Genomic DNA, 26,051 nt, shown 5'->3' on the forward strand with positions numbered 1-26,051 from the left:
AGAAAGAGACACATTTTCCTTGTAATATAGATGTAAATGGACCAGCCCCCCCCCCCCGGAAACTGAGGCACGGGGGTCCCCCAAACCCCCCCCCCCATCCGGGGGTCTCCTCAACCCCAGCGGGGCCCCCCTGGAAGCACAACCCTCCCCAGCCGGGGGGGGCCTCGCCACGCTGTACATAGGGATGGGGGGGCCCCCAAAATCAGGGGAGGGCAAAGGGGACCCTTAAGAGTTTTGGGGACCCCCCCAAGTTCTGGGAACCCCCTCGAATTTGGGAACCCCCCAAAACTGACAGGACCCCACAGTCTAGGGATGCCCCCCAGGGCTTGGGGATCCTCCCTGGGATGTTCAGACCCCACACACATTTTCGGGAGCACCCCCAGGTACCAGGGAGAGCCCCCAGGTTCTGGGGACCCCCAGTGAACATGAGGACACCCCAGGACTGAGGGTCCCTCATACTTTGGAGAGCCCCCAGAGCTCAGGCACCCCCTCCTGGGATCCGGGGCCCCCCCACTATTTGGAGTCCCCTTACATTGGGAGCCCCCTGTGTTTTGGGGACCCCCAAGGTATCAGGGACCTCCCCCCCCCCGGGTTTTGGGGGATCCCCCCAGCCCGCCTCAGGGTTTTTGGGGACACACGGGGGGGGCCATCCCCTCCCTAGGTTTTGGGGTGCCCCTCCCCCTTCCCTTAGCATGGGGGAATCCCAAAACTTTCTCGGGGACCCCAAACTTGGGGGTGCGGAAGGGAAAACCCCCTCCCCTCCCCCCCACCCCCACATCTTGGGGTCTCCCTCCCCCCCCCGAGTTTGGGGGGTCCCTCCCTTCCCTCCCCCCCCAAATTCTGCCAAACCAACTTTGGGTCGAGTGCGTCAAACCAACGAAACCAGAGCCAGAGGGGACACGGGGCCACCACGGGCTACTGGGGCCACTGTGGGGCCACCCAGCACCACCACAGGGCCACTGTGGCCACTAAGGGGATGGCCAGGGCCTTCAAGGGTCACCAAGAGCCACCGGACGGTCACCACAGGGTCACCAGGGCCACCATGGCCAGAGCCATCGAGGGCCACCATGAGGCCACTGCAGGGCCACTGGGGCCAGCACAGGAAGAGCCAGGAGGTGGCTGGGGCCACCAAGGGGGCACCAAAGGCCACCACAGCAAGAGTCAGGGGATGGCCAATACCACCGTGGGGACAGGCAGGGCCACCACCACCCTGCTGAAGCCACTGTGGCCACCACAGAGGTGACCCAGGCCACTGCCAGGGCCACCAAAGGGACCAGAGAACCAGGGCCGCAGAGGGGGTGGCCAGGGTCGCCATGGGGACAGTCAGGGCCACCATGGGGACAGTCAGGGCCACCACGGGGTTGGTCAGGGCCACCGTGGGGACGGTCACAGACAGGAACCAATAAAGGTGACACCAGTTCTTGGAACCATCCCCTGTGTTTGGGGGGCCTGGGGGGAATTCAGGGGCTCTGGGGGACACTGGGGGGGCGGGGGAGGTCTGGGGTCAAGGGGGACATGGGGGTGCGGAGCAAGGGATGGGCTGGGGGGGACAGGGGGACACAGGGGTCACAGGGACCTTGGCAGGGGGGCGAACACAGGGCAACAGGGGCCAGGAGATACTGGGGGGTGAGAGGGACTGGGGGGTCAGCAGAGCATCAGGGTGAGACTGGGGGGTCACCACAGTGTCAGGGTGAGACTGGGGGGTCAGCGCAGCGTCACCAGTCCTGGCTGTGTCACCTGGAGCAGCCGTGTCCCCCCGCGCTGTGTCGGTACCACTGAAGGTTGGGCCCCAAAGCAACAGCGGGAGAAGAGAATCCAAAGGTGCTCGGCAATTCCCCGAGCTCCAGAACATCCAACTGCGCCCTGAGTCCCAACATCCCGAGGGATCCTGCCAGGAGTGGGAGGAGACCCAGAGCACCAGAACTCCCAGAACGGCGGAGCAGCAGGATCCTGGAGCAGAGAATTCCTGGAGCAGAGAATCCCTGGAGCAGGACACGTCAGGGGCGTTCTGTCGCCTCCCAGGAAGCCCCGGGAAAAGCCAGGGGAACCCTGAGGGGGTCCCTGTCCCCTTCGCCACCCCACAGCTCCAGCTGGTGCCAGCACGGTCAATGTCCTTTCAGTGTCCGGTCAATGGCCGGGGGGTGAAGGCCCTGCCGTGGCTTTAGGGCAAAGGAGGGGGGACTGGGGGCAGAAATTCCTCCTCGTGAGGGCGATGAGCTTCCAAAGCTGCTTTGGTCAAACCGTGATCAAACACGAGAAAGCGACGTTTGGGAGAAAACTTCCTAAATTCCACATTGGCAACACCTCACTGCCCGCATTCCTCTCCCCATTTCCCCACATTCCCACCATTGCTCTCCCTTTGTCCCCACATTTTTCTCCCTTTCTCTCTCCCATTCCCCTCCACTGTCCCCCATTTCTCTGTTAATTTCCCCCGTTTTCCCCCATTTCTCTTTTAATTTTCCCCATCCTCCTTCATTTCCCTACCCATTCCCCCACAGGAGCCGCCGCCATCTTGGCCGTCACTGGTGACATAACTTCCGGCGCCCTATGACATTTTTCCAACGCCACTTCCGGTTCCGTCGCGGCTGTGGCAGAGCGAGGAGGGCCCGGCAGGTACCGGGGGGGCCCAGGGTGCTCGAGAGGGATTTTGGGGGTCCCGAAAGGGCTCGGGAGGTACCCACGAGGGACCGGGAAGGGGTTCCGGTGGTGCCGGGGAGGGCCCGTAGGGGGTTCTGAGGTCGGGGGTACCGGGGGATGGAACCGGGAGGCTCTTCCCTCTTTAACTCCCTCCGTTACCGCCCCTCTCCACTTTTTCTCTTTTTCTATCCCTCTTCCCCTTCTCTACCCCTTCTCCCTACTCTCTCCTTGCCTTTCCCTTCCCTTTCCCTTCCTTTTCCCCCATTCCCCTTTTCCCGTACCTGGTTTCTCAGCCATGATCGAGGTTGTCTGCAATGACCGTCTGGGGAAGAAGGTCAGGGTGAAATGCAAGTATCCGGATTTGGGGGTTCGGGGGGTTCTGGGGGGGTTCTGGGGGGTCCCTCCCCGTGCCTCCTTTCCTTGACGGCTCTGCAGCCCCGAGGACTCGATCCGGGACCTGAAGAAGCTGATCGCAGCCCAGACCGGCACCCGCTGGGACAAGATCGTGCTCAAGAAATGGTACGGGGAGCTAGGGGGGCACCCCAGGGGGCTAGTGGGGCACCCCAGGGGGCTGGGAAGGCTCCAGGAGACACCCGAGAGGTTTTGGGGGGCACGTGAGGGGTTTTGGGAAAGACCTCAGGGTGCGCCTGAAGGGGTTGGGGAGCGTCTTGGGGGACACGGTGGGTTTTGGGAGGGCCAGGAGAGAACCCCAGGGGATTTGGGGGGCTCTGGGCTCACACAGGACCACCCCAGAGGTTTGGGGGGTCAGGAGGGAGCTGTGGGATTTTGGGGAAGGAGTGACACCCCTGCCTCCTCTTCCCCCTCCAGGTACACCATCTTCAAGGACCACGTCACGCTCGGGGACTGTATCCACCTGCACCCCAGAAACCCCCAAAACCCTTCCCCCAAATCCACCAACACCCAACTCCCTCCCCAAAATCCTTCAACCCCAAAACCCCTCCCCGAAATCAATCGACACCAAACTCCAAACCCCCTCCCTCTCTCCAAAATCCTTCAATACCAAAAATTCCACCCCAAATCCTTCAACCCCTGCAGAGAAAACCCCCAAAAACTCACTTTTCTTTAACTCTGGCTCCAGATGAGATCCACGATGGGATGAACCTGGAGCTCTACTACCAATAGTGGCCCCTTCCAGTGCATCCCGGTCCTTCCCAGTACATCCCAGTGTCCCCCACCCCCATTTTCACCCCATTTCTCCCCCTGGAGCTGCATTGAGGCTCCAAACCTGCCCCGTTTGTTTATAAATAAAGGCGATTTTGGGGCCTCCGTTGTGTTTTGGTAGTTTTGTGGCAACATCCCGGGGTGTTTTGTTGGGATATCACAATTTTATGACAACATATCGCGATGTTACAGCCAGCAATTGTACAGGGGTACATGAGCCTGAAAACCCAGAGCTCCCGATATGGATAAAACTCACGATATGTGGGAATCTCCGGCGATGCAGAAGAGAATCACGACAGAGGCGCGGGGGGGCGTTGCTATGGTAACGGCCACGTTCCAATCAGGCGCTGCGTAGGCGGCTTCGTTGCTCCGGCAACGGGGGCCTTCCATGAGGACGGCGCGCAATATGGCGGCGCCCATGACGAGCGCGGTGCCGGGTGAGAAAGGCGGGAGGAGCCCCGGGAGCCGAGGGGCGGGAGGGGCGGGAGTGGGACCCCGAACAGCGCCTCCCTCTCCCCTCAGCGCCGGGACAGGGCTGAGCTCGGGGGACCAGGAGCCGGCACCGGGCAGGGGCAGCTTGGGATCGCCCGGCAATGGCGGACGGGCTGGGACGCGCCACGGTGAGTGTGAGGGGGGATCCAGGTGGGATGGGCAGGGATCCAGGTGAGTGTGACAGGTCCGGGATCCAGGTGGAAACTGCACAATAACTCAGCTTTAGCGTGTGGGGAAATCCCGGTGCTTCCATTTCTCCCAAGGGAATTTGTGTCTCTCCTCAGGCTGCCAAGGCCAGGAGCAGGATACCAGGTGAGTGCCCTCACCTGGACACTGGGACAGGGAATGTTCCAGGAGCTTTTCCCACCTGCCTGGTATGGGGAACGCACCTGGGCTTACCTGGGTCACCTGGGCATTGTCCTGTTCCAGATCCCATCGAGGACGTGCTCGGGGAGCTCCTGGGGTTTGATGGTAAAATGGGAGTTCCCAGCAAAATCACCTGGAGGGAATCCCCTACTGTCCATCCCTGACCCCTCCCTTGTTTCCAGAAGAGCCCCTGGCTCCCCCTTCGCGAGGTTCCCAGGCCCCCTTCCCGCAGGTGAGCCCCAGGTGAGCCCCTCCAATCCCACGTTGCGGAATCTCCCCGGCATTCCCAGCCCTGCTCCCCCACTCTGGGGCTGGATGACCCTCGTTTTCCAGGTGTTCCCACCTGGGAGCACCTGGGACTCCTCCCCACCCCCCTGACCTGGGCTGTGCCCAGGGAGAGCCTGGATCTGGATTCCGGAGGCAAATTCCCAGCAGGGAACGAGAAATTCCCAACGGAGAACGCAGAAGGGACGAAGGTGAGCAGGCGCAGAATTCCCAAAGGTTTTGGGAATCCCACCTGAGCTGCAGGTGAGGGCAGGAGCTGCCCCTCCCCAGGAGCTGGATCACCTGGATGAGCTGGATGCAGAAATCCTGGGAATGGCCAGAGTCGGGTCCAGGCTGGGGAAACACGCCGGGAAGGGGCTGGGTCCTGGAAAAGGTACAAGGAATTCCCATGGGATCCAACCCCACGCCCTGTTCCCAGATCCTCCCTATGGATCTGTGACTGTTCCTCCCTTTTCCCACGCTTCCAGGGGCATTCCCAGATCTGGGGGACCCCCTGGAAAAGCCGTACCCGGAGGAGCCAGCGGGGCTTGGGAACAGCTCCGGGAACAAAGCAGGACGGAGCAGGGACAGCGGTGAGGGGAACCCAGGGGACACACAGAGACTCCCAGAGCTGGGGCCACCTGGAGATGTCCCAAATCCAGCTGGTGACACCAGGAGCTGTCCCAGAGTTGGTGACAGCCAGGGATGTCCCAGATGCCATCGGTGCCATTCCCCCCCAGCCCCACCACGTCCTGATGTCACCTTTGGGGACGACGTCGATGACCTGGTGGATTCCCTGGGGCTCGGGAGCAGTGCTGATGGAGCCAGGAATGCGCAGGGAACACCGGGAAGGTGAGGGGACACCGGGATGGGGACAGGGATGGGGTGGTCCTGGTGCCAACCCCTGGTGCCACCCCCCTGTGCGCCCAGCCAGGGGCTCCGGAAGGGCCACACCAGGATCCAGGAGCTGCTGGGAGGAGGCTCTGCGGGAAAAACCCCAGAGCAGCCGGGAAAAGTGGAATTGCAGCCGGATCCCAAGGAGCAGGAGCAGACGGGTAAGCATGGCTGGGGGTGGGGGTTCCATGGAAGGTGTTTTCCAGAGGCTCCATCCCATTTGGAATTTCGGGAATTGTGACCCAGGGCTGTTGTTCCAGGGCTGGGCAGGTGCCGAGAGGAGCCAGATTCTCCCTTCGGATTCTACGAGCCCTCGGTGGCCTCAGGGACTGGGCAGAGACGGGGACGGAGGTACTGGGGAGGGAGGGAGGATGTCCCCACCCAGCCATGTCCCCGGTGTCCCCAGTGTCCCTCTCCCCCCACAGGTGTCTGGTTGGGACCAGCTCCCGACGTCCCTCTGGGGCCACCTGGCTGGGGCTGAAGGATGAGGATTTCCCAGGATTGGGATCAAAGGATGAGGATTTCCTGGGATTGGGACAGAAAGACAAAGATTTCCCAGAACTGGGACAGAAGAACAAGGATTTCCCAGGATTAGGACAGAAGAACAAGGATTTCCCAGGACTGGGATCGAAGGAGAAGGATTTCCCAGGACTGGGACAAAAGAATGAGGATTTCCCAGGGTCAGGGCCCAATCCCCCAGGTCAGGAGGATGGGAGCTGGCTCAGCACTGCCCTGGCACGGAAGCAATCCCAGGCTGAGGCTCCAGAGCAGAGTTCCCACACCCAGAGGGTCCCAGAGCCCCACGAGCCCAGCAGGTAAAGGCTCCTTCCAGAACTCTCACCTGGGATTGAGGAGATCTCCTGGATCAGGATTCCTGTCCCATGGTCTCCTCCAGGTGTGCCCAGGGAATGGCCCTGGTCCAGAACTCCTGCCCTGGCTCAGCTCACCTGTGACACAGGTGTCACCGGGCAGGGCTCAGGTGACCAGTGTGGGGGGAGGGCACCCCTGGGGTGTCCCTGTCCCCTCCAAATCCCAAAGGTGGGATCCCTGACATGGCACAGGTGATACGACACAGGTGACACAGGACAGGCCAGGCTGGGGGAGAGTCCTGGCTCCCCTCACTCTCCCTGTGCAATTTGTTTCCTGATCCAGGCTGGATCTCCCCATCAGGACACAGCCCCGTGGGCAGGTGGCAGCAGGTGAGGCCTCTGTCACCCCCAGGTGTCCTCTGAGGTCACCTGGGATGATGGGATGGGATCCATGGGATGTGATGGGACAGTTCCATTCTGGCTGCCGAATCCCAGGGATGGATCTGTCCCATTTTCCTCCCCAGCAGTGCAGGAGGTGCCGGGTCCTGCCACACCTGCTCAGGTGGGTGCTGGGGCAGGAGCAGGGAGGTGTCCCTGGGGATCCCTTGGAACTGGGGGGGCTGGACATGGATCAGCATTCCCAGGAGAGGGGAGCTGCCCTTCCCAGGCCTCTCCTGGAGCATCCCTGTGTCCCCACAGGAGGATCTGCTGCCAGCCCAGCCCTGCTTGGAGAATCCCCGAGCTCTCCCATCCTGGCTCTGCCCAGAGCATCCAGGAGCTTTCCCAGCCCAGAAGCGCCAGGAGGATCTGGAAACATCCCAGCCCCACCAGGAGGATCCAGGGGTTCTCCCCTCCCAGCCCCACCAGGATTCCCAAACTCTCCAGTCCCATCCGTGCCAAGAGCATCCAGGCTGTGGGATCACCCTGCGCAGCCTCCAGGCCCGGGTGGAGGAGCTGGAAAACCAGGTGGGGGTTGAGGGAGTTACCTGAGGGTGTCACACCTGAGGGTGTCACACGGGGAAGCCGGAGGTGGCCACGGGAGCTCCGTGCCCAGGGTGGCACCTGGAGCCCGTCCCACTCCCGCCAGGTGCGGACTCTGGAGCTGGAGCGGGCGCAGCGGGGACCGGTCCTGGAGAGCTCCTACAGGTAACAGGATCTCACCTGTGCTCCCAGCTCCCTGCTCAGCTCCTCAGGCTGGGAGCACTGGGATTCTTCCTGATCCGTCCTGGGCAGGAGTCAGGGAAAGGTGCAGAAACAGCAGGAGAGACCACAGCAGGAAAAGGAGCAAATCCCATCCCGGAGCCAGGGCACGGCACGGGATCACCCTGGATCCCAGGAGCGGGATGAGCAGCTCACAGGTAAATTCCCTCCAAGTGCATCGTTCCAGTGGGACCCTTTGCTCCATCCCAACGGCGTCAGAGCTGATCCCACAGAATCCAAAGGGTTCTGGGACAAATCCTGCTGTCCAGAGGGAGCCCTGGGCCTATAGATCCCTGTCCCATCTCTCCTGGGGGGGATTCCTGACCAGAGGCTCTGCCAGTCTGAGTGTCCAGTGGTGCTTGGGCAGGGGCTCAGCTCCGTCCAGGATTCCCACCAGTTCCCAGAAAACCTGGTGAGCCAGAGGCCAGGAGCCAAAGCTGGCAAAGTCCTACCTCCCATGGGCAGATGCCACAGTGGGATCTCCCTGTCCCGGGATGGCGCATGAGCATGGAGGGATTTCCATGAGGGATGTCCATGTGGATGGAGGGAGGTCCCACATCCCGGGACGTGCCGTGCCTCTCGCAGTGCTCCAGGACAGGCTGTGCCGGCAGCAGCGGGATGCAGAGCGGGAGCAGAGCCGGCTCCAGGAGGTTGTGGCTGACTTGGAGACCAGGCTGGGAGAGCGGGAGCAGCTCCTGGAGCAGGTGAGACCCTATCCCAGAGCTGTGCCCGTGTCCGTGCCCGGCCTCCTGCCGAGCTGCCCCGTGTGGCTGCAGGAGCGCCGCAGGGCCGCAGCCGAGCGCTCCAGGGCGGATTCGCTGCGGGACGCGCTGGAGGAGCAGCGCCGGCTCTCGGCACAGCTGCTGGCCATGGAGAGGGTGGCGCTGGACGAGGCCAAGGTGAGCAGGGACATGGCTCCAGGTGATCCTGCGAGCAGCGAGGGGCAGGTCGGTGGGGCTGAAGGAGGGAAAAGCAGCACCTAGAGCTGTCCCTCGGCCCCAGGGCACGTGGCTGGAGGAGCAGCGCGCAGAGCTCCAGGATCGCTCCGAGGAGCGGCGGCGGCTGGCGGCCGCCTGGGCTGAGTTCCACACCCGGGAGCGGCTGAGCCGGGAGCGGGCGGAGCAGGACAAGGAGCGGGCCCTGGGCATGGAGTCTGCGCTGAGGAGCCTGGCCAAGGTCTATGATGGCCCTCCCAGGGTCCCAGGCCACCTCCCCCTGCACCGCAGCCCAAAGCTGGAGCAGCCAGGCAGGCCCAGAGCTCTCCTATGACTGCAGGATGGGACAGGTGACACTTACTCATTGTCCCCCTACCCAGGAGCAGGCAGAGCTGAAGTTCCGGAGCCGGGAGCTGAGATCCAAGGAGGAGCAGCTGGCAAGGGACAGGGAGGAGCTGGACGAGGCCCAGCGGGAGCTGAGGCTGGAAAAGGAGAAGGTTCTCCGGGCCGAGCAGCGCCTGCGGGAGCGGGAGGAGCAGATCCATGCCCTGGCTGAGGTAAGTGGAGCTACCATGCTGGAATTCCCAGCTGGGAGCAGAGCTGGGGCTCCACACCCCCTGCTCCCCTGTCCTGGTGCCATTCCCGCAGCGCTCGGAGCAGCGGCACCAGGACGGGGAGCGGGCACTGCGGGAGGCACGGAGCGTCCAGGCCGAGCAGCGGGAGCGGCTGCAGGCCCTGCGGGAGCAGCGGGAGCAGCTGAGGCAGCAGGAGCAGCGTCTGCACCAGGCAAATCCCTCCTTCCCCAGCCCAGCCTGGCTGTGCCCAGAGCCAGAGCCTTTTCCGACGGCCTTTCCTTCCCTTTTCCCGGCGCGGGGCAGGACCGGCTGAGCCTGGAGCGGCAGAGGGAGCAGCTCCAGCGGCTCCGGGATGAGCTGTCCCCTGCTCCAGGGACACTGCTGGGGACAGTCCCCATCAATGGGCTGGGTGAGGCTCCAGCCCTGTGGGGATAGTCCCGGCTGGTTTCTTGGGGGTCCTCATGCTCCAGAGCTGCTCTGGGCTCTGTGCAGGGTGGGAGGAGGTGGGAAGGCACAGCAGGGACGGGTGCTCTGCTGTCCCCCTCTGCAGCTCCGGTGGCTCCTGGGCTCCTGCCTCCTGTGGGGATGTTCCTGGGGGACAGCAGGGACCACCCAGGCTCGGCTGCACTCTATGGACACCTCCTGCTGCTCAAGCACCGTGCCCAGATGGTGAGGGGACAGGGCTGGAGGGCTGAGGGACAGCCAGGGGGAGCTGGAAAGGGCTTGGGACTGGCCAGGTGGGCTGGGAAAGGGCCTGAGAAACTGCTGGAAGGGGCTGGGAAGGGCTCAGCCCGTCCTTACCTGTCCCCAGGACCACGATTTCCTGGAGAATGAGCGGCTCTTCTTGGAGTCCCTGAAGAAAGGGCCCTGAACTCCCCCTGCATCCCTGGGGATTTCTGTGTCCCAAGCTGACACTGTGGCATATCAAAAAATAAATGTATTTTTGTAAAAATAAATTTTCTGCTAAGAAACTTACCCTGCCATTCCCAGTGTTCCTGGAGTGAGCTCCAAACTGTCCCAGCCCTGCCCTGGGCTGCTGCCACAGCTCCCGGGGTGCTCCAGCTGCTCCTTTTGGGATATTTTCCCACGGAATCTGGGCTGGGCTTGCCCCCATTCCCTGCTCTGAGGGGGCAGCAGGGCTGTTCCACTCCTGTCCTCAGCGAGAGAGGGACAGGGAAAGTTTAGGGGCTTTAAGCTGCCCCAGAGAAGGTTTACATGGGATTTCAGGTCCTTTTCCTGCCATTCCAGGGCTCTGTGACTGTCCCAGCACAGAACCGGGGCTGCTCTGTGACATCAGCCCCAGGCAGGGCTCGGGGGGCCCCAGAGGGGACACGCTGGGCTCTGGCCGCTGTCACGGTGTCCCCAGCATGGCTCCGCTGTGGCTGCTTGTCCTGCTGGCCCTGGCCGCGCCCTCCTGGGGCACCTGGGACACCTGCGAGTACGTGACCCCTGCCCGAAGCCGTTCCCCTGTTCCCCAGGGGTCCCCTGGGGGTCACCACAGACACCCGGAGCCCAGAGGAAGGTCACAGCCCTGTGCCCATACCAGGCTCTGGCACAGCTGCTCAGGCACCACTTGGGGGGCAGATGTGACCCTGGGGGCCCCTATCCCCAAGCCGGGGGTCCCCTGTCCCTACTCAGGCAGAGCCAGGGGGGACAGCCAGGTCCCTGGGGGGTGTCCCTGTCCCCGTGTCGCGGTCCCACCGGGCCGGGCAGTGACACCTTCGCGCTTCCAGCGGCACCTGCGGGCTCCGCCCCATGGCCGAAGAGTTCGGGAACGGCGCCGGGGCCGTGCCCGGGGCTTGGCCGGGGCTCGCCAGCATTCAGGACCCGCGCAGGGCCGGCAGCGGCCACGTCTGCGGTGGGACCCTCATCAGCCCCGCGTGGGTTCTCACCGCCGCCCGCTGCTTCCTCCACACCAGGTGAGCGGGGCCTCCCGGGACAGCCCCGGAAAACTCCAGGAGGCTCCGGGAGGGCCCTGGAAAGCTCCAGGGTGGCTCCGCTCCCCTTTACCTTCCCCGCGTGTCCCCAGGAATGTCAGCACGTGGCGCGTGGTCCTGGGGGCCTCCGACCTGAGCGACCCCGGCCCCGAGGCGCAGGTGCGGCAGGTGCGGTGGCTGCGGAAGCACCGGGAGCTGGACGTGGCCCTGCTGGAGCTGGAGCGGCCCGTGGAGTGCAGCGACTTCGTCCAGCTCGGCTGCGTGGCTGAGGCAGGGGCGCGGCCGGATGGGCTCGCACCTTGTTATATTGGGGGCTGGGGCTCCATGGCGGGCACAGGTGTGTCTGAGCTGGGGCTGGAGGGGCACAGCTGTGTCCCAGGTGCGTTCCGAGCGCACGGATGGGGCGGGGCGGGGCAGGCGCGGGGGTCTCACGGCCGCGCCCCCAGCCCAGGCCGGCCGGGAGGTGCTGCAGGAGGCGCAGGTGCGGCTGCTCCAGCCCGAGCTCTGTAACAGCGGCGGCGAGACCGTGGTTTCCCAGCAGGTGTGCGCGGAGCACTCGCGGGGCGGGTCCCACACCTGCCAGGTGAGAGCTGAGGGAGACCCCGCCCCCGGCACCCCCGGCCCGGTCCCGGCCCTGTTCCCCATCCACGTTCCGTGTCCCGGGGCTGCCATTCCGGTGCCGATCTCCATCCCCTTCTGTGTCCCGGGGCTGCCGTGCCACTCCCCTTTCCCCTTTCCCACCCGTGTGCCGGGTAGCTGAGGCCCCAAACCCCCCCAAATCCAGGCAGAGACCCCAGAACTCCTGGCGCAGTGCTGCTGTTCCTGCAGGACCAGCTGGGACCCCCGAGACTCCTCCAGAGACCCCCAAAATCCTCCCAGATCCTCCGGGCCCTGTGGCAGCGGGGGCGCATTTGGCCCCCTCCCCACCCATGGGTCCCTCCCTCACCCCGCCGACCCCCGGGAGCGCCCCCCGAGCCGGGAGCGCGACCCCCGCCCTGACGCGCCGCCCCCGCCGCAGGGGGACAGCGGGGGTCCCCTGGTGTGCCGGGACCCCCACTCGGACCAGTTCTGGATCGCGGGAGTGACGAGCTGGGGCCGCGGCTGCGTCTTCACCCCAGCCTGGCGCTTCAGCGAGTGGATCCTGCTGCAGCTGGGAGCGCCCGGGAGCGGCGGCGGCCCCGGCGAGGAGCCCGCGGCGCCGGTGAACCCGGTGAACCCGGTGAACCCGGTGCTGCTGCAGTTCTTCGCCGTGATGCGAGAGCTGCTCCGCTTCCTGCGGGACCCCACGGGCTGAGCCGCGCCGCCGGGCTCCGGCGGGGACATTCCCGGCGTCCGGGGCCGGGCAATTCCCGGCCTCCGTCCCTTTCCTCAGGGGCAGCCCCCGGCCCCGATGTTGGAATACAATTCCTTGTGTTCTCAATTCTCCGCGTTTTCAGCCCCGTTCCGGCTCCTGGGCCAGGGGAGGCCTCACCTGTCCGGCACCTGCGCGCTGGGGAGGGCTGGAAGTGTCTCGGGAAGGGGGCAGGGGGCACAGGGGAGCCGAGAGGGGGGACACAGCTCCTCTGTGTCTGGGACACAGACTGGTCTGTGCTGTGACCCCCCAGATCTATCTGTTCTCCCCGGGGGGCTGCGATGAATGGCCAAGGGGGCTCGGGGGGTCCCGAGGGATGACCGCGGTGTCCCGTGGGGCGACTGGAGGATCCCAGAGGGGACTGGGGGGGTCCCAGAGGTGACTGAGGGGTCCCTTGAGGCGACTGGGGGGTCCCAAGGGTAACTGGGGGTCCTGGGGGATGGCCAGAGTGACTGGAGAGTCCCGGGGTGTCTTGGAGGGGTTTAGAGGTGTTTGGGGGGATCCCCAGAAGTGGCTGAAGGGTCCTGAGGTGACTGGAGGGGTCCCCCTGTCTGTCCCGGGCTGGATTTTGGGGGGGGGGGGGGGTGGGGGTGTGGTTTTGGGAGGCCCGTGCTGGCCCCGCCCCCTCACCGAGCCACGCCTCTTCAACTGCCCCGCCCATTTCCGCATAGTGGCTCCGCCCTGGCCCCGCCCCGCTCCCGCCGTGCCCCGCGCTCCAAGATGGCGGCGCCGTGGGCTCTGCCGCTGCTGGTGCTGCTGGCGGCGGGGCCGGCGCTGGGCGGGGGCGGGGGGCTCTGCCGGGGGGGCCCCGGCACCGGCACCGGCAGTAGGGTGAGCACGGGCGTGACCCGGGGCCGGGGGAGCGGGAGGGTCCCTGGGGCCGGCACCGGAGTGAGCGGGGCGGAGGGATGCTGGACCGTGTGCTGCCCTCATGAATGCTTATTACGAGCCCCGCGGTTCAGGTGAAGAGTAATGAGGCTGTTGGTGACAGCTTGTTAATGCTAATGAGGGGCGGGTCTAGCTCCTGCCATGTGATTAATATTCATGAGAGGCTGTAGAGCCTCATTAGGGTTAATGAGGGGGCGGGGTGTCACCCCTCGGGGGGTGTCCCCGTCCCGGTGCCATCCCCGTGTCCCCCTCGTGTCCCCCCAGCCTGGTGACACCGAGAGCTGCCGGGTGAGCCTGAGCCTGGAGCACTCCTTCGAGCTGGGTGAGGGGACAGGGATGGGACAGGGGACACTGAGCTCCAAGCTGGGTCAGGGGACAGGGGACACTCTGAGCTCCAAGCCGGGTCAGAGGACGGACAGGGGACACTGCGAGCTCCTTGGAGCTGGTGAGGGGATGGGGACATGGAGGTGGCACTGGGGATACGGGCACAGGGGGATACCACTGAGGGACAAGACTGGGGGCACGGGGATGGCACTGGGGGCATGGGGACAGGGTTGTCCCTGGTGCCACCACCGTGTCCCCTGTGTGTCCCCACAGATGACGCCCCACGGTTCCGGCGCCGGGGGACGCTGGCGCTGAGCTTGGGCCCCGAGCCGGCAGTGGCGCTGGCCCAGAAACCGCTCGGGGACGAGGAGCGCGCCCGGCTCAGGGTCAGGGATGGGGGCATGGGGTGACACCGGGGGACACCGGGGTGACGCTGCAGTGACACGGTGTCCCCACAGGAGGTGGCAGCGCGGGATGGGCTGTACCGGGTGCGGGTCCCCCGCAAGCCCTTGGGCCCTGGCGAGGAGGGGGGCACTGAGTTCGTCACCTCCTTCGTGCGGGCCGTGAGTGATGGGGACACCCCTGACCTCTGTCACCCCCTGGGACACCCCCTGGGACAGCCCTGACCCCCAGCAGTCTCTGGAATGCCCCGGAGTCCTCCCACCCTCGTCCTCCCTGTGTCCATGTCCCCTGTCACCCACCCTGTGTCCCCCCGTGCCCCTGTCACCCTGCTCCTCCCCCCATTCCACGTCCCCTCATGTCACCTGCTGCCTTCACACACCTCCCTGTGCTGCTGCCAGCCCCTGTACTCTGTCCCCAGTGTGCCCTGCTGGAGTCACACCTGTCGGATCAGCTGACACTGCACCTGGATGTGGCCGGGAACGTGGTGGCCCTGGGGGTGGTGGCAGCTCCGGGCACCTGCCGGGGCACCGAGGTGGAGGACGTGGACCTGGAGCTCTTCAACAGCTCGGTGGCCCTGAGGCAGCCCCTGCCTGCGGCCACGTGAGTGACACGGGGACATGGTGGGGACCCTTGGCCTGGAAGTCTCCCTCCCCTCGGTGGCCTCGTGCCAGCTCTGCTGCCATGGGAATGACAGGGACCTGGGGACAGGGTGGGACATTGGGACATGGGGACACTGTGGGGCACGGGTAACAAGCTGGTGACATGGTGGGGACTCTGTGGGGACAGGGGGACACAGAAATGCTGGAGGGGTGGTCTGGAGGGTGGGGTGACCCTGGCAGGGGGACAGGGGACAAAGTGACCCTGGGGGGAATTTTGGGGCTGCTGCAGGTTTTGGAGGATGCTGCGGTTGCCCATGGGGGCAGGGGGGGAAGTTTCGGGGTGCCTGTGACTGCCCCTGTCCCCCCTGTGTCCCCTCCATGTCCCCCAGCCCTGAGACGGCCGCGTTCATCCGGCACCTGGAGCAGGAGCAGGCGCAGCGCGCCCGGAACCCCCAGGAGCAGAAATCCTTCTTCGCCAAATATGTGAGGGACCCCCCAAAAAACACCTGCAACGCCCAAAAACAAACCAAGACCCCCAAAAATTTACTGCTCCAAAAGCCACCAACCCCTCCAAACCCAACAAACCCCCAAAACCCACAACCCTCCCTCAAAGCCCCCTCCTCCCCAAATGCTCAATCCCCCAGCACCCCACCTCAGCACCCCCGAATCCTCCCCAGGGCTACACTGAAGCCCCAAACTCCCCCTCCCCACATCTCCTGCATCCCCCAACTCTCCCCACATCACCTGGGAATGGGATTTTTGGGTGATGCCCCCTGTTTCCCATTGGGGGAGGTGGGTTTTGGGCTGACCCCCACCCCATTTCCCATGCTGGGGGGTGATTTTGCAGTGACTTCCCCCCTCTCCCCACAGTGGATGTACATCATCCCCATCGTCCTCTTCCTCATGATGTCCGGAGCTCCCGACGCCGGGGGGGCACAAGGGGGGGGCACGGGGGGTGGAGGGGGGGCGGGGGTCAGGTGAGACCCCCCCCAAAAATGCCCCATAACCCTCCTGCCCCCCCCCCCGAGGTGGGGGATATGCAATAAACCTGTGTGAGACCCCCCAAATCTGTGTGAGCGCCTAAATCTGGGTATGACCCCCCCCAAATCTGTGTGACCACCCAGATGTGGGTGTGACCTCCCCCCCACCAAAATGGCCTAACTGGGGAGACCCCCCGGGGGTCCAGAGGGGACCCCAAATCCTCGGCTCTGCCCTTGAGGGGGCCCCGTGCAGGGAACTGGGGGGGGGGGGGGGGGGGGGGGCCGAGGTTTTCAAGAACGACCACGCCAAATTATTGAAATATTGGATAAAATTCCCCTTTTGGAAATAGAGAGGCGGTGCTGTGCATTACAGCCACGCCCCTTTATGCAAATAAAGCTGTGCCGCGCGCTATAACCACGCCCCCTTACGCCGGGAGCGGTGCTCCGTAGCCGGCCGCTGATTGGTGCGGGATATCACGTTGTTGTCCCGGAAGCGGCGGCGCTGCTCGACGAGCCCGAGATCCCTCAGCTCGGCCCGGAGCCCTCGGGACCCCCGGAGCCCCCGGAGCGGCCGCCATGGCGGAGGGCGGCCCGCGGCGTCTGCGGCCCTGGCTGCTGGCGCAGCTGCGGAGCGGCCGCTTCCCGGGGCTCCAGTGGGACGACGCGGCTCAAACGGCGCTGAGGATCCCCTGGGCCCACGGCGGGCGGAGCGGTGCCAAGGACGGGCCGGGGGCGGCGCTTTGCAGGGTCAGGGGCGGGGATTAAGTGGAAGGGGCGGGGCTTTGGGGAGGGCCGGGGCCGGGGCCGTGCTGTGGGGATTCGGTGGCGGGGTACCGGAGCTCGCTGACACCGGTGGTCCCGGCAGGCCTGGGCGGAGTACAAGGGGCGGGTGCGGCCCGGGGACCCCCCCGACCCCGCAGGGTGGAAGACGCGGCTGCGCTGTGCCCTGGCCCGGAGCCCCGAGTTCCGACTGCTGCCGGGCCGGGGCCGTCCCGACGGACCCAGCCCCTACCGCGTGTACCGGCTGCTGCCCGCCCGCGGTGAGCGACGGGGAAAAACCGGGCCGGGGGAGGCAAACGGGGGATGGGATGCGGAATAGAGTGAGGGGGGGACACAGCGAATATGGGGGCACCCAACTGGGAGGGGAATGAATGGGGGTGGAGGCTGGGGAGAGGCACCAAATTCGGGGGAGCCCGGGGAGGACACGCAGGAAATGGGGTGAGGAAACTGAATATGAGGGGCACCATGGTGGATAGGAAGGCTGAAGGGGAAACCCTGAACTGGGAGGGTCCTGAGTGGGACAGGATATTGAGGCTGGGGGCACCCGAGGATGGGGATAGCACGGATGGGGAAATCAAAACAGAGGATCTCGGAGGGCAGGAGCCAAATGGGTGGACCAAAAGGGAAGAGGGGAGGAGTGCAGGGAGTCCAACATCAAATCAGCCATCTCTGTGTCCCATCCCAACAGAACCGAAGCCCCCCAAGGCCCAGCAGAGCCAGAAGGAGGCGGGGCTGAGCCCTCCAGAGCCCCTCCCACCGACCCCACCCCCTGAGACCCAAGAGGGGGCCCAGGATGACGAAGACCCTGGTGAGAGCAGGGGGACTTGGGGGGCAGTTATGAGACTTGGAGACAGTTCTGGGGGAGGGTGGGTGCTCTGTCTGGGGGCGCAGCAATGGGGCATGGCTGATGCCTGATTCCGCCCCTTCAGCCGAGATCCCACCCCAAGGAGCACCACCCCTGCGCATCGAGGTGGAGAGCACGGAGCCCCTCCCACCCGCACATGGTAAGCTCTGCTCGAAGGGAAGGAGCCACGCCCAGCCGATCACCAGCAGGGCCCCACAACCTGGCCACGCTCCCAGCCCCGACCTCGCCTCCTACTGACGCCAGCCAGTCTTGGCTCCCCCAAAAGCATCACCCCAGCCACAGCCTCACCTCCCACTGTCACCCCCAAACTTTGGCCCCGCCCCCTCATGCCCACCCCACCCCTTTTGGCCCCGCCTCTTTCCTCACGGCTCCCTGGCGCCCCCTGCAGGAGACTCCGCGCTGCTGCTGCGCCTGTGCCAAGGCCCCGCCCTGGCCTGGCAGGGGGTGTTGCCCCCCGGCGAGTACCTGCTCAGTCCTCCGGGCCGCCAGGGAGCGCCGCCGCCGCTGCCGCGCCTGGTGCTGCGGGCAGGGGCGGGGCTGGGCCGGGGGCTCCTGCTCAGTAGCGCCCCCCGCGGGCTGTTCCTGCGCATGCGCCCCGGGGACGGCCCCGCCCCCGGCACCGTGCGGGGCCCGCACGCGCCGCATGGGCCGCTCCAGCAGGGGGCGCTGCTGCAGCCGTTCGATGCACAGCGCTTCCGGGAGGGTGAGACCAACTTCCAGGGGGGGGAATAACGGGGGAGGGGAAGAGACCAAAATATCGGGGGAGGGGTGGCGGGAGAGGCCAAAATAGAGGGGGTGGGGGAGACATCAAAATATGGGGGGAGAAACCAAAATAACAGGGGGAGTGGGACACCAAATAATGGGGGAGGAAAGGAGGGGACAAACCCCAAATACTGGGGGGAAATGGGGGGGGGGGGGCAGGACAGAGCCAAATCCCGGGTGTGGGGAGAGAACCCCAAATGCCACGGGATGGGGGAGAGGGACCCCTGAGTCCTGGAGTGGGAGGGGTCTCCCAAATCCCTGCTCCTCTCCCCCAATCCTGACCCCTCCCAGCCCCCCCACATCCCCCCGAGCCCCCCATGGCTGACCTCACCCTTCCCCCCAGAGCTGGAGCTGCACCGGGCCGGGCTGGGCCCCTGCCCCCCACACCGGGTGACGCTGGAGCTGGGACCCCCCGACGGGGACCCCCAGGGCGGGGGGCTGCTGCTGGAGGTGGGGAGAAGGGATGGCTGGGCAGGTTTTGGGGGTGCTTGGGGGGCTCTGGGGATGGGAGGGGGGGTCCTTAAGAGGGATTGCAGGTGACATGTGGGGCTGGGAGAGCTCTGGGGGGTGGGGAGGGGGTTTAGGGGCATGAAGAGGGATTTGGGAGGAATTGAGGGGATTCAGCCCCTTTTTCTCCCTCCCCAGCTCGAACAAGCCTTTGCCCAGCGGCTCCTGGACACCCTCAAGATCCCCCCGGACCCCTCGGGGACCCCCCCCGAGCAATAAAAGCTGAATTTGGGTCAGGAGAGGTCACAGTGTCCCCCCTGACCCCCCCCGGGTCCCTGTGGCTCAGAAAGGGGCTGGGGGCACCCAAAGGTGGGGAGAACCAGGGCAGCCATACTTGTACAAACGGGGTTTATTGGGGGGTGCCTCAGTCGTCCTTGAGCCCCCCGAACACCGAGGCTGGGACCTGCTTCTGCTCCAGCTGCACCTCTGGGGGGAACAGGGGCGTCAGGGACCCCTGAGCGGGGCTGGCCACATCCCACATCCCCCCCAAGCCACGAGACTGCCGTGGGACCCCCACGGCCCCCCAGACCAGGGCTGTCCCCGTGTGTCCCTGCCCAGCTCCTCCTGCTCTCTCCCCACCCACAGATCCCCCTCTTTGTCCCAATGCCCTGGGGACACCCCACACCCCCTGTGTCCCCCACTTTTCACCCCCCACCTCCTCCCATGGCACCCCCTCAATCCCAGCCCCGCTGTCCCCACCCCAGCCCTGCTGTCCCCTCAATCCCAGCCCCAGTGTCCCCACCCCAGCCCCACTGTCCCCAGTACCGTCTGGCTCGTCCCCCTCGTCCTCGCCCAGGTCGATCTCCTCCGGGTTCCCCTGCTGGGACAGGGAGGGCTCTGCCCCCGGGGGGGCCTCGGCCCTGCACCCCCCATGAGCACCCAGAGACCCCCACCAGCACCCAAGGACCCCACCAGTGTGGGTGGGGCAGGTAGAGGTGGGTGGGGTCGGGGGTGTGGCCACGGCAGGGCGGGGTCACTCACCTGACAAACAGCACCTGCTGGGTGGGGCGGGGCGTGTCCCGCTGGGCCTCGGCCGCCAGCGCCTCGGCTCGCTGCTCCAGCAGCTTCATCTCGTCTAGGCCGCTCTGTCCCGGGGCCAGGTCCGACACTGCCCCAGACACGGTGCTCAGTGGGGCACGGCCCCCCTGGGAATCCCCCAGCACTCCCAGGCCTTCCTCATCCCCTCGCTCCCAGCCTCCTCACCTGCACTCCTCCCGCTGTGGTTTCCCACCTGTGCCCCCCCCGGGCTCACCTGTGCCCCCCCCGGGCTCACCTGTGCCCCCCCCGGGCTCACCTGTGCCGGTGGCGCTGCCAGACACCTTGAGCATCTGCGAGGCCATGAAGTTGACCTGGGTGTTGTAGGTGGCCTGCACGCTGCGCTTGATGCGCAGCATCTCCCGGATCGTGTCCTCGTTGCCGTGCCGGATCTCAAACTCCTTCCACGTCTGCCAGAAACTGCCCGTGATCTGCGGGGACATGGGGACAGTGTCAGGGACACGGGGACAGGGACACGGGGACTGCCTGGGGACACCACATGGGCCTGGGGACAATCCCACAGCACCCGTGTGGCCTTGGGGACACCCTGGGGACGCTCCTGGCCAGGTGCCACCTCAGCCAAAGGTCATCGGGGAGAGCAGGGGGTGCCCCCAGTCCCTCCCAGTTCCCCCCAGTCCCTCCCAGTGCCCAGGCTCACCCGGGGGTCGCAGATCTGCGAGCAGTAGGTGTAGATGGCGCGGGCCCGGTCCACCTCTCCCAGCTTGCACTCCATGTCGGCGAATCGCAGGCACAGCTCCCGTGCGGCGTCGTCCCCCAGCACCTGGGGGGGCACGGGGGTTCTGCTGGGTGCCCCCAGTGCCCCCCAGCCCTTGCTGCGTCCCCAGCCACGCCCCCACGTGAAGCCCCCAGGTCCCCTGTCTGCCCCCACCCCCCTGGGCTCCCCTCGTCACCCCCCAGGTTTCCCCAGGTGTCCCCAGGCCCACCTCGATGGCTCTCTGGTAGATGGGCCGCGTGTGGGTGACACCGAAGAGCTCGGCGGCGCGCCGGATGTAGATGTGGAACATGTCGCGCTGCTGGGCCGGCGGCACCGCCCGCGTGCCGCGGTCATACACGGCCATGGCCCGGCGCGCCAGCCCGAACCGCTCCTCCAGCTGCGCGTACAGCAGGTAGATGGCTGGGGGACAGCGACAGGGACACTGCTGGGGACAGGGACAGGAACTCCCCTGGTTCCGCCCGGGAGCTTGCCCAAGTCCCCACTCAGGGGCACCGACACTGGCCACACAGATGTCACCAGCACAGCTGGGCACACCTGGGCACACCTGGGCACCCCCTACCCAAACAGGCACTTGTCCTGGCATCCCCTGGCCCCCTGCACACCCCCTGTCCCCCTGTCCTCCTGTCCCCGTGTCCCTACTCTTGGCGTGCTGCGGGGGGCACCCGTCCAGTGCCTGCTCGAAGAGGTCCCGTGCCCGCTCCAGCTTCCGGCCACCGTAGCGGGCCACGAACTTGGACAGGTACGTGAGCCACAGGTCCCCCACGTGCGGCCACCGGAACAGCGCGATGCCGCGCTCGTACGCCTGCGGGGACAGGGACACGGTGTCACCACCGGAACAGCTTGTACACCTGTGGGAACGCTGTTCCAAGCCACGGGTGTCCCCAACACCTTCCCAGGGTGTCCCCAACACCTTCCCAGGGTGTCCCACCCAACCCCTCCAGCCATGGGGTGCCCTCATCCTCTCCAGCTGTCCCCAGCTGCTCCCCTGGATGCCCCCACTCCCCTGCTCTGCCGGGCTGTCCCCGCAGTGTCCCCAGGTATCCCCATGTCACCTTGAAGCTGTCCTCGAAGCGGCCGTGCTCCTCCAGCAGCAGCGCGTAGTTGATGACGATCTGGGGGGTGGCGATGCGCAGGTCCAGGATGCGCTCATAGACCGCACGCGTCGACTGGGGACAGGGACAGGGGGACAGGAGGTCAGAGCCACCCCCAGCACACCCCAGACATGGGTAGGCCAAGAGGACATGGGGACACAGGGGTGTCCACGGGGGGACGGGGCACATGGATGTCCCCCATACCCACCAGTGTCCCCAAATGTCCCCCACGTCCACCCAGGTGTCCTCAGGTGTCATCCCGTCCACCCCAGTGTCCCCAGATGTCCCTGTGCCCCACCTGGAAGGTGCCCAGGCTCTCCTCCAGGTCGGCCAGCATGGACCACACCTTGAGGGATTTGTAGAGCCGGTTCTGGACGGGCTCCGAGCTGTCGAAGTACTCGGCGCGTTTGGCTGGGAGCGCCGTGGCTTTCTGCGGGAAAAAGGCGTCACCAGGGTCCCCAAAAACATCCCAAAAAACCCCAGAACCCCCCCGGACACAGATCCCAGTCCTGATGGCCCACCTGGGGACAGGGGTGGCCCTTGGGGGTTCCCACTGTCCTCAGCCCCCCTCATTTTTGGGGTTCCCCCCCATTTTTGGGGTGCCTGCTCACCCGCAGCACCCTCAGGGCCTCCTGGTGTCGCTGGTGGCGCAGCTCCAGCTCTCCGAACTCACACCAGACCGCGGCCAAATCCTCCACGCGCCGGAACCGCACCCGCGTGGCCCGCGACAGGATGGACCTGGCCTGGGGACAGGGACATGGGGATAGGGTGGACCTGGCCTGGGGACCACAGGCGGCTCTGGGGGTGTCAGTCAGGGTCTGAGCGGTCACTCACATCGTCCAGCTGCCCGTTGTCCTCGTAGAAGCGGGCGAAGGCCACCCAGAGCTCATGGGGGCGGCCGGTGGCGCGCTGGGGATCCACAGTGCGGACGGCCTCTGTGAAGGTCTGGATGATCTGGGACACGGGGGGACACGGGGGGGACACGGTGGGACACAGGGGGGACACCATGGTCACTACAGTGTCACCACCAAACCCCCCAAACCCACAGTCCCCAGTGTCCCCTACACCCAGTCACCCTCCCCCGGTGTCCCCTCACCTTGTCAGGCTGTCCCTGGTGCAGGGCCACCCTCTTGTGCCACTCGTGGACGTTGTGGGGGTTCTGCCGCAGCAGCACGCTGTTGAGCAGCAGCGGCCGCCGCGCCATGAGGCGCTCGAAGCGCGCCAGGCGCAGCTCCAGCTCCACCTCCTCTGCAGGGACACGGGGACGTGGGGGTCAGGGGACACAAAACAGGTATGGGGACACGGGGGGGACATTCCACAGTGCCACCCCCTATTCTGCAGTGTCCCCATTCCGGGGTGCTCTCTGTCCCTCCTGCCCCTGACCCAGCTGTCCCCAGTAATGCCCTCCTAGTCCCCCAGCTGCCCTTTTGGGGTCCCCCAGCTGCCCTTTTGGGGTCCCCCAGCTCCCCCCTGGTTTTGGGGTGCCCCGGACGCACCGTCCTGGCCCCGGCCCAGCTGGGCCTGGGTGTCCAGCAGGGCGCCGATGACGCTCTCCTCGAAGCGCGCGTAGCTGTCAAACACCTGCGTGAAATCCCGCACGGTCATCACCGTCTGCACGGCCTCCTCGTACACATCCCGGGCCTGGAACGGGACAAACACCGGGGTCAGGACCGGGACTGGGATCATCACAGCCTGCACGGCCTCCTCGCACACATCCCGGGCCTGGGGACGCAGGGGACAAAGACAGGGACACCGTGAGCTGAACAGGCTCCCGTGCTGCACGTCCCGAGCCTGGGGTGGGACAGGGACACAGGTGACGCAGACGAGGGACAGGGACACAGGTGACAGACAGGGAACAGGGACAGGGGTGTCAGTCTGTCCCGTGGGTGTCAGTCTGCCCCCAGGTGCTGCCAGTCCCTCCCAGGGTGCCAGCCTCGGGAACAGCAGTGTCACCTTCTCCAGGTGGCCGCAGCGCACGTAGCAGTCGGCCAGGGCCCCCCAGAGCCGCCCGCGCTGGTCGGTGAAGCGCGTCAGCCCGCCCCGGATGATGCCCCCGGCGTCCAGCGAGCGCACGCGGTCGGGGTGCTGGGACAGCAGCTCGCACAGCTCCTGCCACAGCTGGGGAAAGAACGGGATGTGAGGGACCCCAAACCCCACTGAGATCCCCCACAAACACCCAGGCACCTCCCCAGCCCTGGGAGGAGCCCCCCAGCACCCCCAGGTGCCCCAAAAGTGCCCAGCCTGTCTCCTCTGTGCTCCGTGTTCCCTCCCACAGACCCCCCCAGGTGTCCCCAGTGTCCCCCAGGTGTCCCCAGTGCCCCCCCCAGGGGTCCCCAGTGCCCACCTGGTAGTTGGACTTGCCCTGGCGGGACACGAAGCGCTCGTCGTTCACCAGCCGGGCCAGCACCTGCGCGGCCTCGTCCAGGCGGCCCACGGAGCGCAGGTAGGACACGTACTGCTCTGCCTCCTCGGGGCACAGCTGGGAACAGCAGTGTCACCTGAGTGTCACCTGAGTGTCACCTGAACCCCCACATACTGCTCTGCCTCTTCAGGGCACAGCTGGGGACAGCAGTGTCACCTCTGTGTCACCTGGACATCCAGGTGCTCATCCATCCCCCCCAATGGGACACCGCCACTTGTGTCCCTGTCCCCAGGTGTGCGTGTCAGAGTGTCCCCAGGTGTGCCCAGGTGTGTGTCCCCGTCCCCAGGTGTCCCCCGGTGTCCCCGTACCTTGAGGAAGCGGCGGAAGACACGCACGGCGGTCTCGGGCAGGGGGTGTTTGCGGACGAAGCTCAGGTAGGGCGGCCACAGCCGGCGGTGCTGGGTGATGGGCAGCGCCCGCAGCGCCCGGTCGAACGTGCGGCGCGTCCGCGTGATGCGGCCCTGCTCCGCCAGGAACTGGCAGTAATCCAGCCAGATCCGCGGCATCTGGGGACAATGGGGACAGGGGGACAATGGGGACCCCACCCTGCTCAGCCACGCCCCACGTCCCCTCTGTGTCCCCATCACCTCCCTGTCCCGTGTCCCCCCGTGTCCCCCCGTGTCCCCCAGCCCTGTCCCCGTGTCCCCTGACCTTGTGCATGAACACCAGCGCTCTCTCGTGCACGGCGTTGGCCTCCTCGAAGGCGGGGTCCGAGGGGCAGCGCCCCTTCACCTGCGCCCGGCGCTGCCGCAGGTACTGGTACCACAGCTTGTAACTGGGGGGGACACCTGTGTCACCTGCATGTCACCTGCGTGTCACCTGCGTCACTATCACAGGTACTGGTACCACAGCTTGTAACTGGGGGGGACACGGGGACACATCCCTGACACCTCTGTCACCTGTGCCACCCCTGTCACCACACTGCCTGTGCTGTCACCAGTCGCCCCCTGCGTCACCTCCGTCACCCCCATACACCCGACACCCTGCCACCCGCGTCACTCCTGTCACCTGGGCCACCCCCTGCCACCTCCCAGCACCCTGAGAGGGCCCAGGCTGTCCCTGTCACCCTGAGGAGACACAGCAGGTCCCCCCAGGTGTGTCCCAGGTGTCCCACGTGTCTCCCAGGTGTATCTCAGGTGTCCCCCAGGTGTGTCCCAGGTGTCCCCCAGGTGTCCCCACCTGCCGGGCAGCTCCCGCAGGGCTCTCTCGTAGATCTGGTTGAGGCGGGGGCGCGGCCCGCGCTGCCGGGCCTGGGCGTAGCGGAGCCAGCCCCGCACCGAGAACGGGTTCCTGAGCAGCTCCTCCTCGTGCTGCACCTCCTCCTCCTCCTGCGGGGACAGGGGGGACAGGGGACACTCAGGGACACTCAGGAGACACTCAGGGACACCCAGGAACACCCAGGAACACCCAGGAACACCCTGGGGACACTCAGGGACACTCAGGGACACCCCAGGGGCTCCTGAGCAGCTCCTCCTCCTCCTGAGGGGACACCATCAGAGAACGGGGACAGGAGGCAGGGACACAGTCAGGGACAGCACAGAGCAGGATAAAAGGACAGGACAGAGGGGACAGAACCGAGGGGTGACAGGGACACGAGAACGAGGAGGGATTAGGGAAGGGCCTGGGATGGGGGACAGGAGGGAACAGGGACGGGGACACGGCTGCGGACGGAAGGGACTCAGCCCCGCACTCACAAAGCACAGCTCCGGCCGCTCCGGGCCCGGCCCCGCTCCGGGCCCCGCTCCCGGCTCCGCTTCCACCCCCGGCCCCGCTCCGGGCGCCGGTTCCGCCATCGCTCCCGGCTCCATCGCTCCCGGCTCCTGCTCCAGGCCTGGCCCCGCTCCCGGCGGCTCCTCCCGCGCCGCCATCTCGGCCCCGGCCGCCGCCATTTCCCCGCGCGCCGCCCTCACTTCCGGCGCGCCGCTCTTACTTTATTTTACTGCCCCTGCTCATTGGCTCATCTGGTCTTCGCCCTGCCCCCTCATCTCTGCTCCGAGCCAATAGACTGCGGCGGTGCT

General features: G+C 66.1%; 6 protein-coding genes and 2 long non-coding RNA genes across 22 annotated transcripts; 5 read left to right on the plus strand and 3 right to left on the minus strand.

Moving 5' to 3' along the window:
* Positions 1-2,523: 2,523 nt before the first annotated feature.
* Positions 2,524-3,922, plus strand: UBL5 (ubiquitin like 5). The gene is made up of 5 exons (XM_086871421.1): positions 2,524-2,613; positions 2,931-2,988; positions 3,073-3,156; positions 3,466-3,503; positions 3,737-3,922. The coding sequence occupies exons 2-5, from the start codon at positions 2,933-2,935 to the stop codon at positions 3,778-3,780; spliced, it is 222 nt and encodes a 73-aa protein (XP_086727547.1). The 5' UTR covers positions 2,524-2,613; positions 2,931-2,932; the 3' UTR covers positions 3,781-3,922.
* Positions 3,923-3,931: 9 nt separating this feature from the next.
* LOC147647588 (uncharacterized) lies at positions 3,932-4,779 on the minus strand. Its single transcript, XR_015281464.1, has 2 exons — positions 4,711-4,779; positions 3,932-4,596 (listed from the first exon to the last, which is right to left on the minus strand). It is a non-coding gene; the product is annotated as an uncharacterized LOC147647588 (long non-coding RNA).
* Positions 4,151-10,329, plus strand: FBF1 (Fas binding factor 1). Of its 14 annotated transcripts, none has more exons than XM_023918193.2 (25): positions 4,151-4,256; positions 4,342-4,439; positions 4,596-4,623; positions 4,741-4,782; positions 4,860-4,920; positions 5,072-5,153; positions 5,233-5,335; positions 5,430-5,534; positions 5,682-5,793; positions 5,872-5,996; positions 6,096-6,186; positions 6,261-6,650; positions 6,988-7,034; positions 7,169-7,206; positions 7,344-7,610; positions 7,732-7,790; positions 7,878-8,002; positions 8,430-8,548; positions 8,621-8,743; positions 8,847-9,020; positions 9,160-9,336; positions 9,428-9,565; positions 9,658-9,763; positions 9,905-10,023; positions 10,166-10,329. In XM_023918193.2, the coding sequence occupies exons 2-25, from the start codon at positions 4,413-4,415 to the stop codon at positions 10,223-10,225; spliced, it is 2,718 nt and encodes a 905-aa protein (XP_023773961.2). In that variant the 5' UTR covers positions 4,151-4,256; positions 4,342-4,412; the 3' UTR covers positions 10,226-10,329. The 14 variants fall into 14 exon arrangements, with proteins under 14 accessions (XP_023773961.2, XP_086727538.1, XP_023773962.2 ...); XM_086871412.1 differs by having other exon boundaries at positions 4,153-4,256; positions 7,172-7,206; XM_023918194.2 differs by having other exon boundaries at positions 4,183-4,256; positions 4,863-4,920.
* Positions 5,182-9,297, minus strand: LOC147647589 (uncharacterized). Its single transcript, XR_015281463.1, has 3 exons — positions 9,141-9,297; positions 7,631-8,771; positions 5,182-6,782 (listed from the first exon to the last, which is right to left on the minus strand). It is a non-coding gene; the product is annotated as an uncharacterized LOC147647589 (long non-coding RNA).
* Positions 10,330-10,608: 279 nt separating the features above from the next.
* Positions 10,609-12,711, plus strand: LOC111922672 (acrosin-like). Its single transcript, XM_086871420.1, has 5 exons — positions 10,609-10,792; positions 11,088-11,273; positions 11,384-11,628; positions 11,738-11,874; positions 12,310-12,711. The coding sequence occupies exons 1-5, from the start codon at positions 10,722-10,724 to the stop codon at positions 12,583-12,585; spliced, it is 915 nt and encodes a 304-aa protein (XP_086727546.1). The 5' UTR covers positions 10,609-10,721; the 3' UTR covers positions 12,586-12,711.
* Positions 12,712-13,343: 632 nt separating this feature from the next.
* EMC10 (ER membrane protein complex subunit 10) lies at positions 13,344-15,922 on the plus strand. Its single transcript, XM_086871422.1, has 7 exons — positions 13,344-13,473; positions 13,795-13,852; positions 14,128-14,240; positions 14,313-14,417; positions 14,675-14,856; positions 15,245-15,338; positions 15,726-15,922. The coding sequence occupies exons 1-7, from the start codon at positions 13,363-13,365 to the stop codon at positions 15,834-15,836; spliced, it is 774 nt and encodes a 257-aa protein (XP_086727548.1). The 5' UTR covers positions 13,344-13,362; the 3' UTR covers positions 15,837-15,922.
* Positions 15,923-16,159: 237 nt separating this feature from the next.
* LOC147647591 (interferon regulatory factor 9-like) lies at positions 16,160-18,988 on the plus strand. The gene is made up of 7 exons (XM_086871452.1): positions 16,160-16,582; positions 16,701-16,875; positions 17,304-17,423; positions 17,545-17,619; positions 17,869-18,183; positions 18,586-18,692; positions 18,888-18,988. Exons 1-7 carry the CDS (start codon positions 16,412-16,414, stop codon positions 18,966-18,968), a joined length of 1,044 nt encoding a protein of 347 aa, XP_086727578.1. The 5' UTR covers positions 16,160-16,411; the 3' UTR covers positions 18,969-18,988.
* A 95-nt stretch (positions 18,989-19,083) lies between these two features.
* XAB2 (XPA binding protein 2) lies at positions 19,084-25,948 on the minus strand. Of its 2 annotated transcripts, none has more exons than XM_086871432.1 (19): positions 25,728-25,948; positions 25,213-25,361; positions 24,685-24,808; positions 24,342-24,539; positions 23,956-24,090; positions 23,565-23,729; positions 23,108-23,333; positions 22,708-22,859; positions 22,446-22,565; positions 22,223-22,354; positions 21,910-22,041; positions 21,573-21,686; positions 21,160-21,322; positions 20,729-20,919; positions 20,443-20,565; positions 20,044-20,215; positions 19,731-19,857; positions 19,515-19,609; positions 19,084-19,175 (listed from the first exon to the last, which is right to left on the minus strand). In XM_086871432.1, the coding sequence occupies exons 1-19, from the start codon at positions 25,920-25,922 to the stop codon at positions 19,114-19,116; spliced, it is 2,775 nt and encodes a 924-aa protein (XP_086727558.1). In that variant the 5' UTR covers positions 25,923-25,948; the 3' UTR covers positions 19,084-19,113. The 2 variants fall into 2 exon arrangements, with proteins under 2 accessions (XP_086727558.1, XP_086727559.1); XM_086871433.1 differs by having other exon boundaries at positions 23,108-23,252; positions 25,728-25,947.
* Positions 25,949-26,051: the final 103 nt, after the last annotated feature.

Source organism: Cyanistes caeruleus, chromosome 35 (assembly GCF_971803275.1).
Source record: "Cyanistes caeruleus chromosome 35, bCyaCae1.hap1.1, whole genome shotgun sequence".
Taxonomy (NCBI): domain Eukaryota; kingdom Metazoa; phylum Chordata; class Aves; order Passeriformes; family Paridae; genus Cyanistes; species Cyanistes caeruleus.

What these genes read in the sequence shown, in the direction of transcription:
- LOC147647591 (XM_086871452.1), top strand. Translation starts at nt 16,412, where the DNA reads ATGGCGGAGGGCGGCCCGCGGCGTCTGCGGCCCTGGCTGCTGGCGCAG. An exon ending in CCAGGATGACGAAGACCCTG is followed by an intron (nt 17,424 to 17,544) that starts GTGAGAGCAGGG and finishes CCGCCCCTTCAG; the next exon opens with CCGAGATCCCACCCCAAGGA. An exon ending in GCCCCTCCCACCCGCACATG is followed by an intron (nt 17,620 to 17,868) that starts GTAAGCTCTGCT and finishes CGCCCCCTGCAG; the next exon opens with GAGACTCCGCGCTGCTGCTG.
- LOC111922672 (XM_086871420.1), top strand. Translation starts at nt 10,722, where the DNA reads ATGGCTCCGCTGTGGCTGCTTGTCCTGCTGGCCCTGGCCGCGCCCTCC. An exon ending in CGCTGCTTCCTCCACACCAG is followed by an intron (nt 11,274 to 11,383) that starts GTGAGCGGGGCC and finishes GCGTGTCCCCAG; the next exon opens with GAATGTCAGCACGTGGCGCG. An exon ending in GGGCTCCATGGCGGGCACAG is followed by an intron (nt 11,629 to 11,737) that starts GTGTGTCTGAGC and finishes CCGCGCCCCCAG; the next exon opens with CCCAGGCCGGCCGGGAGGTG.
- EMC10 (XM_086871422.1), top strand. Translation starts at nt 13,363, where the DNA reads ATGGCGGCGCCGTGGGCTCTGCCGCTGCTGGTGCTGCTGGCGGCGGGG. An exon ending in GCACCGGCACCGGCAGTAGG is followed by an intron (nt 13,474 to 13,794) that starts GTGAGCACGGGC and finishes GTGTCCCCCCAG; the next exon opens with CCTGGTGACACCGAGAGCTG. An exon ending in GGAGCACTCCTTCGAGCTGG is followed by an intron (nt 13,853 to 14,127) that starts GTGAGGGGACAG and finishes GTGTCCCCACAG; the next exon opens with ATGACGCCCCACGGTTCCGG.
- FBF1 (XM_023918190.2), top strand. Translation starts at nt 4,413, where the DNA reads ATGGCGGACGGGCTGGGACGCGCCACG. An exon ending in GGAGCTCCTGGGGTTTGATG is followed by an intron (nt 4,783 to 4,859) that starts GTAAAATGGGAG and finishes CCTTGTTTCCAG; the next exon opens with AAGAGCCCCTGGCTCCCCCT. An exon ending in TGGAGGAGCTGGAAAACCAG is followed by an intron (nt 7,611 to 7,731) that starts GTGGGGGTTGAG and finishes CACTCCCGCCAG; the next exon opens with GTGCGGACTCTGGAGCTGGA.
- XAB2 (XM_086871432.1), bottom strand. Translation starts at nt 25,922, where the DNA reads ATGGCGGCGGCCGGGGCCGAGATGGCGGCGCGGGAGGAGCCGCCGGGA. An exon ending in GCTTCGAGGACAGCTTCAAG is followed by an intron (nt 21,323 to 21,572) that starts GTGACATGGGGA and finishes CTGTCCCCGCAG; the next exon opens with GCGTACGAGCGCGGCATCGC. An exon ending in TCTACCAGAGAGCCATCGAG is followed by an intron (nt 20,566 to 20,728) that starts GTGGGCCTGGGG and finishes GTGCCCCCCCAG; the next exon opens with GTGCTGGGGGACGACGCCGC.
- UBL5 (XM_086871421.1), top strand. Translation starts at nt 2,933, where the DNA reads ATGATCGAGGTTGTCTGCAATGACCGTCTGGGGAAGAAGGTCAGGGTG. An exon ending in AAGGTCAGGGTGAAATGCAA is followed by an intron (nt 2,989 to 3,072) that starts GTATCCGGATTT and finishes ACGGCTCTGCAG; the next exon opens with CCCCGAGGACTCGATCCGGG. An exon ending in AAGATCGTGCTCAAGAAATG is followed by an intron (nt 3,157 to 3,465) that starts GTACGGGGAGCT and finishes TTCCCCCTCCAG; the next exon opens with GTACACCATCTTCAAGGACC.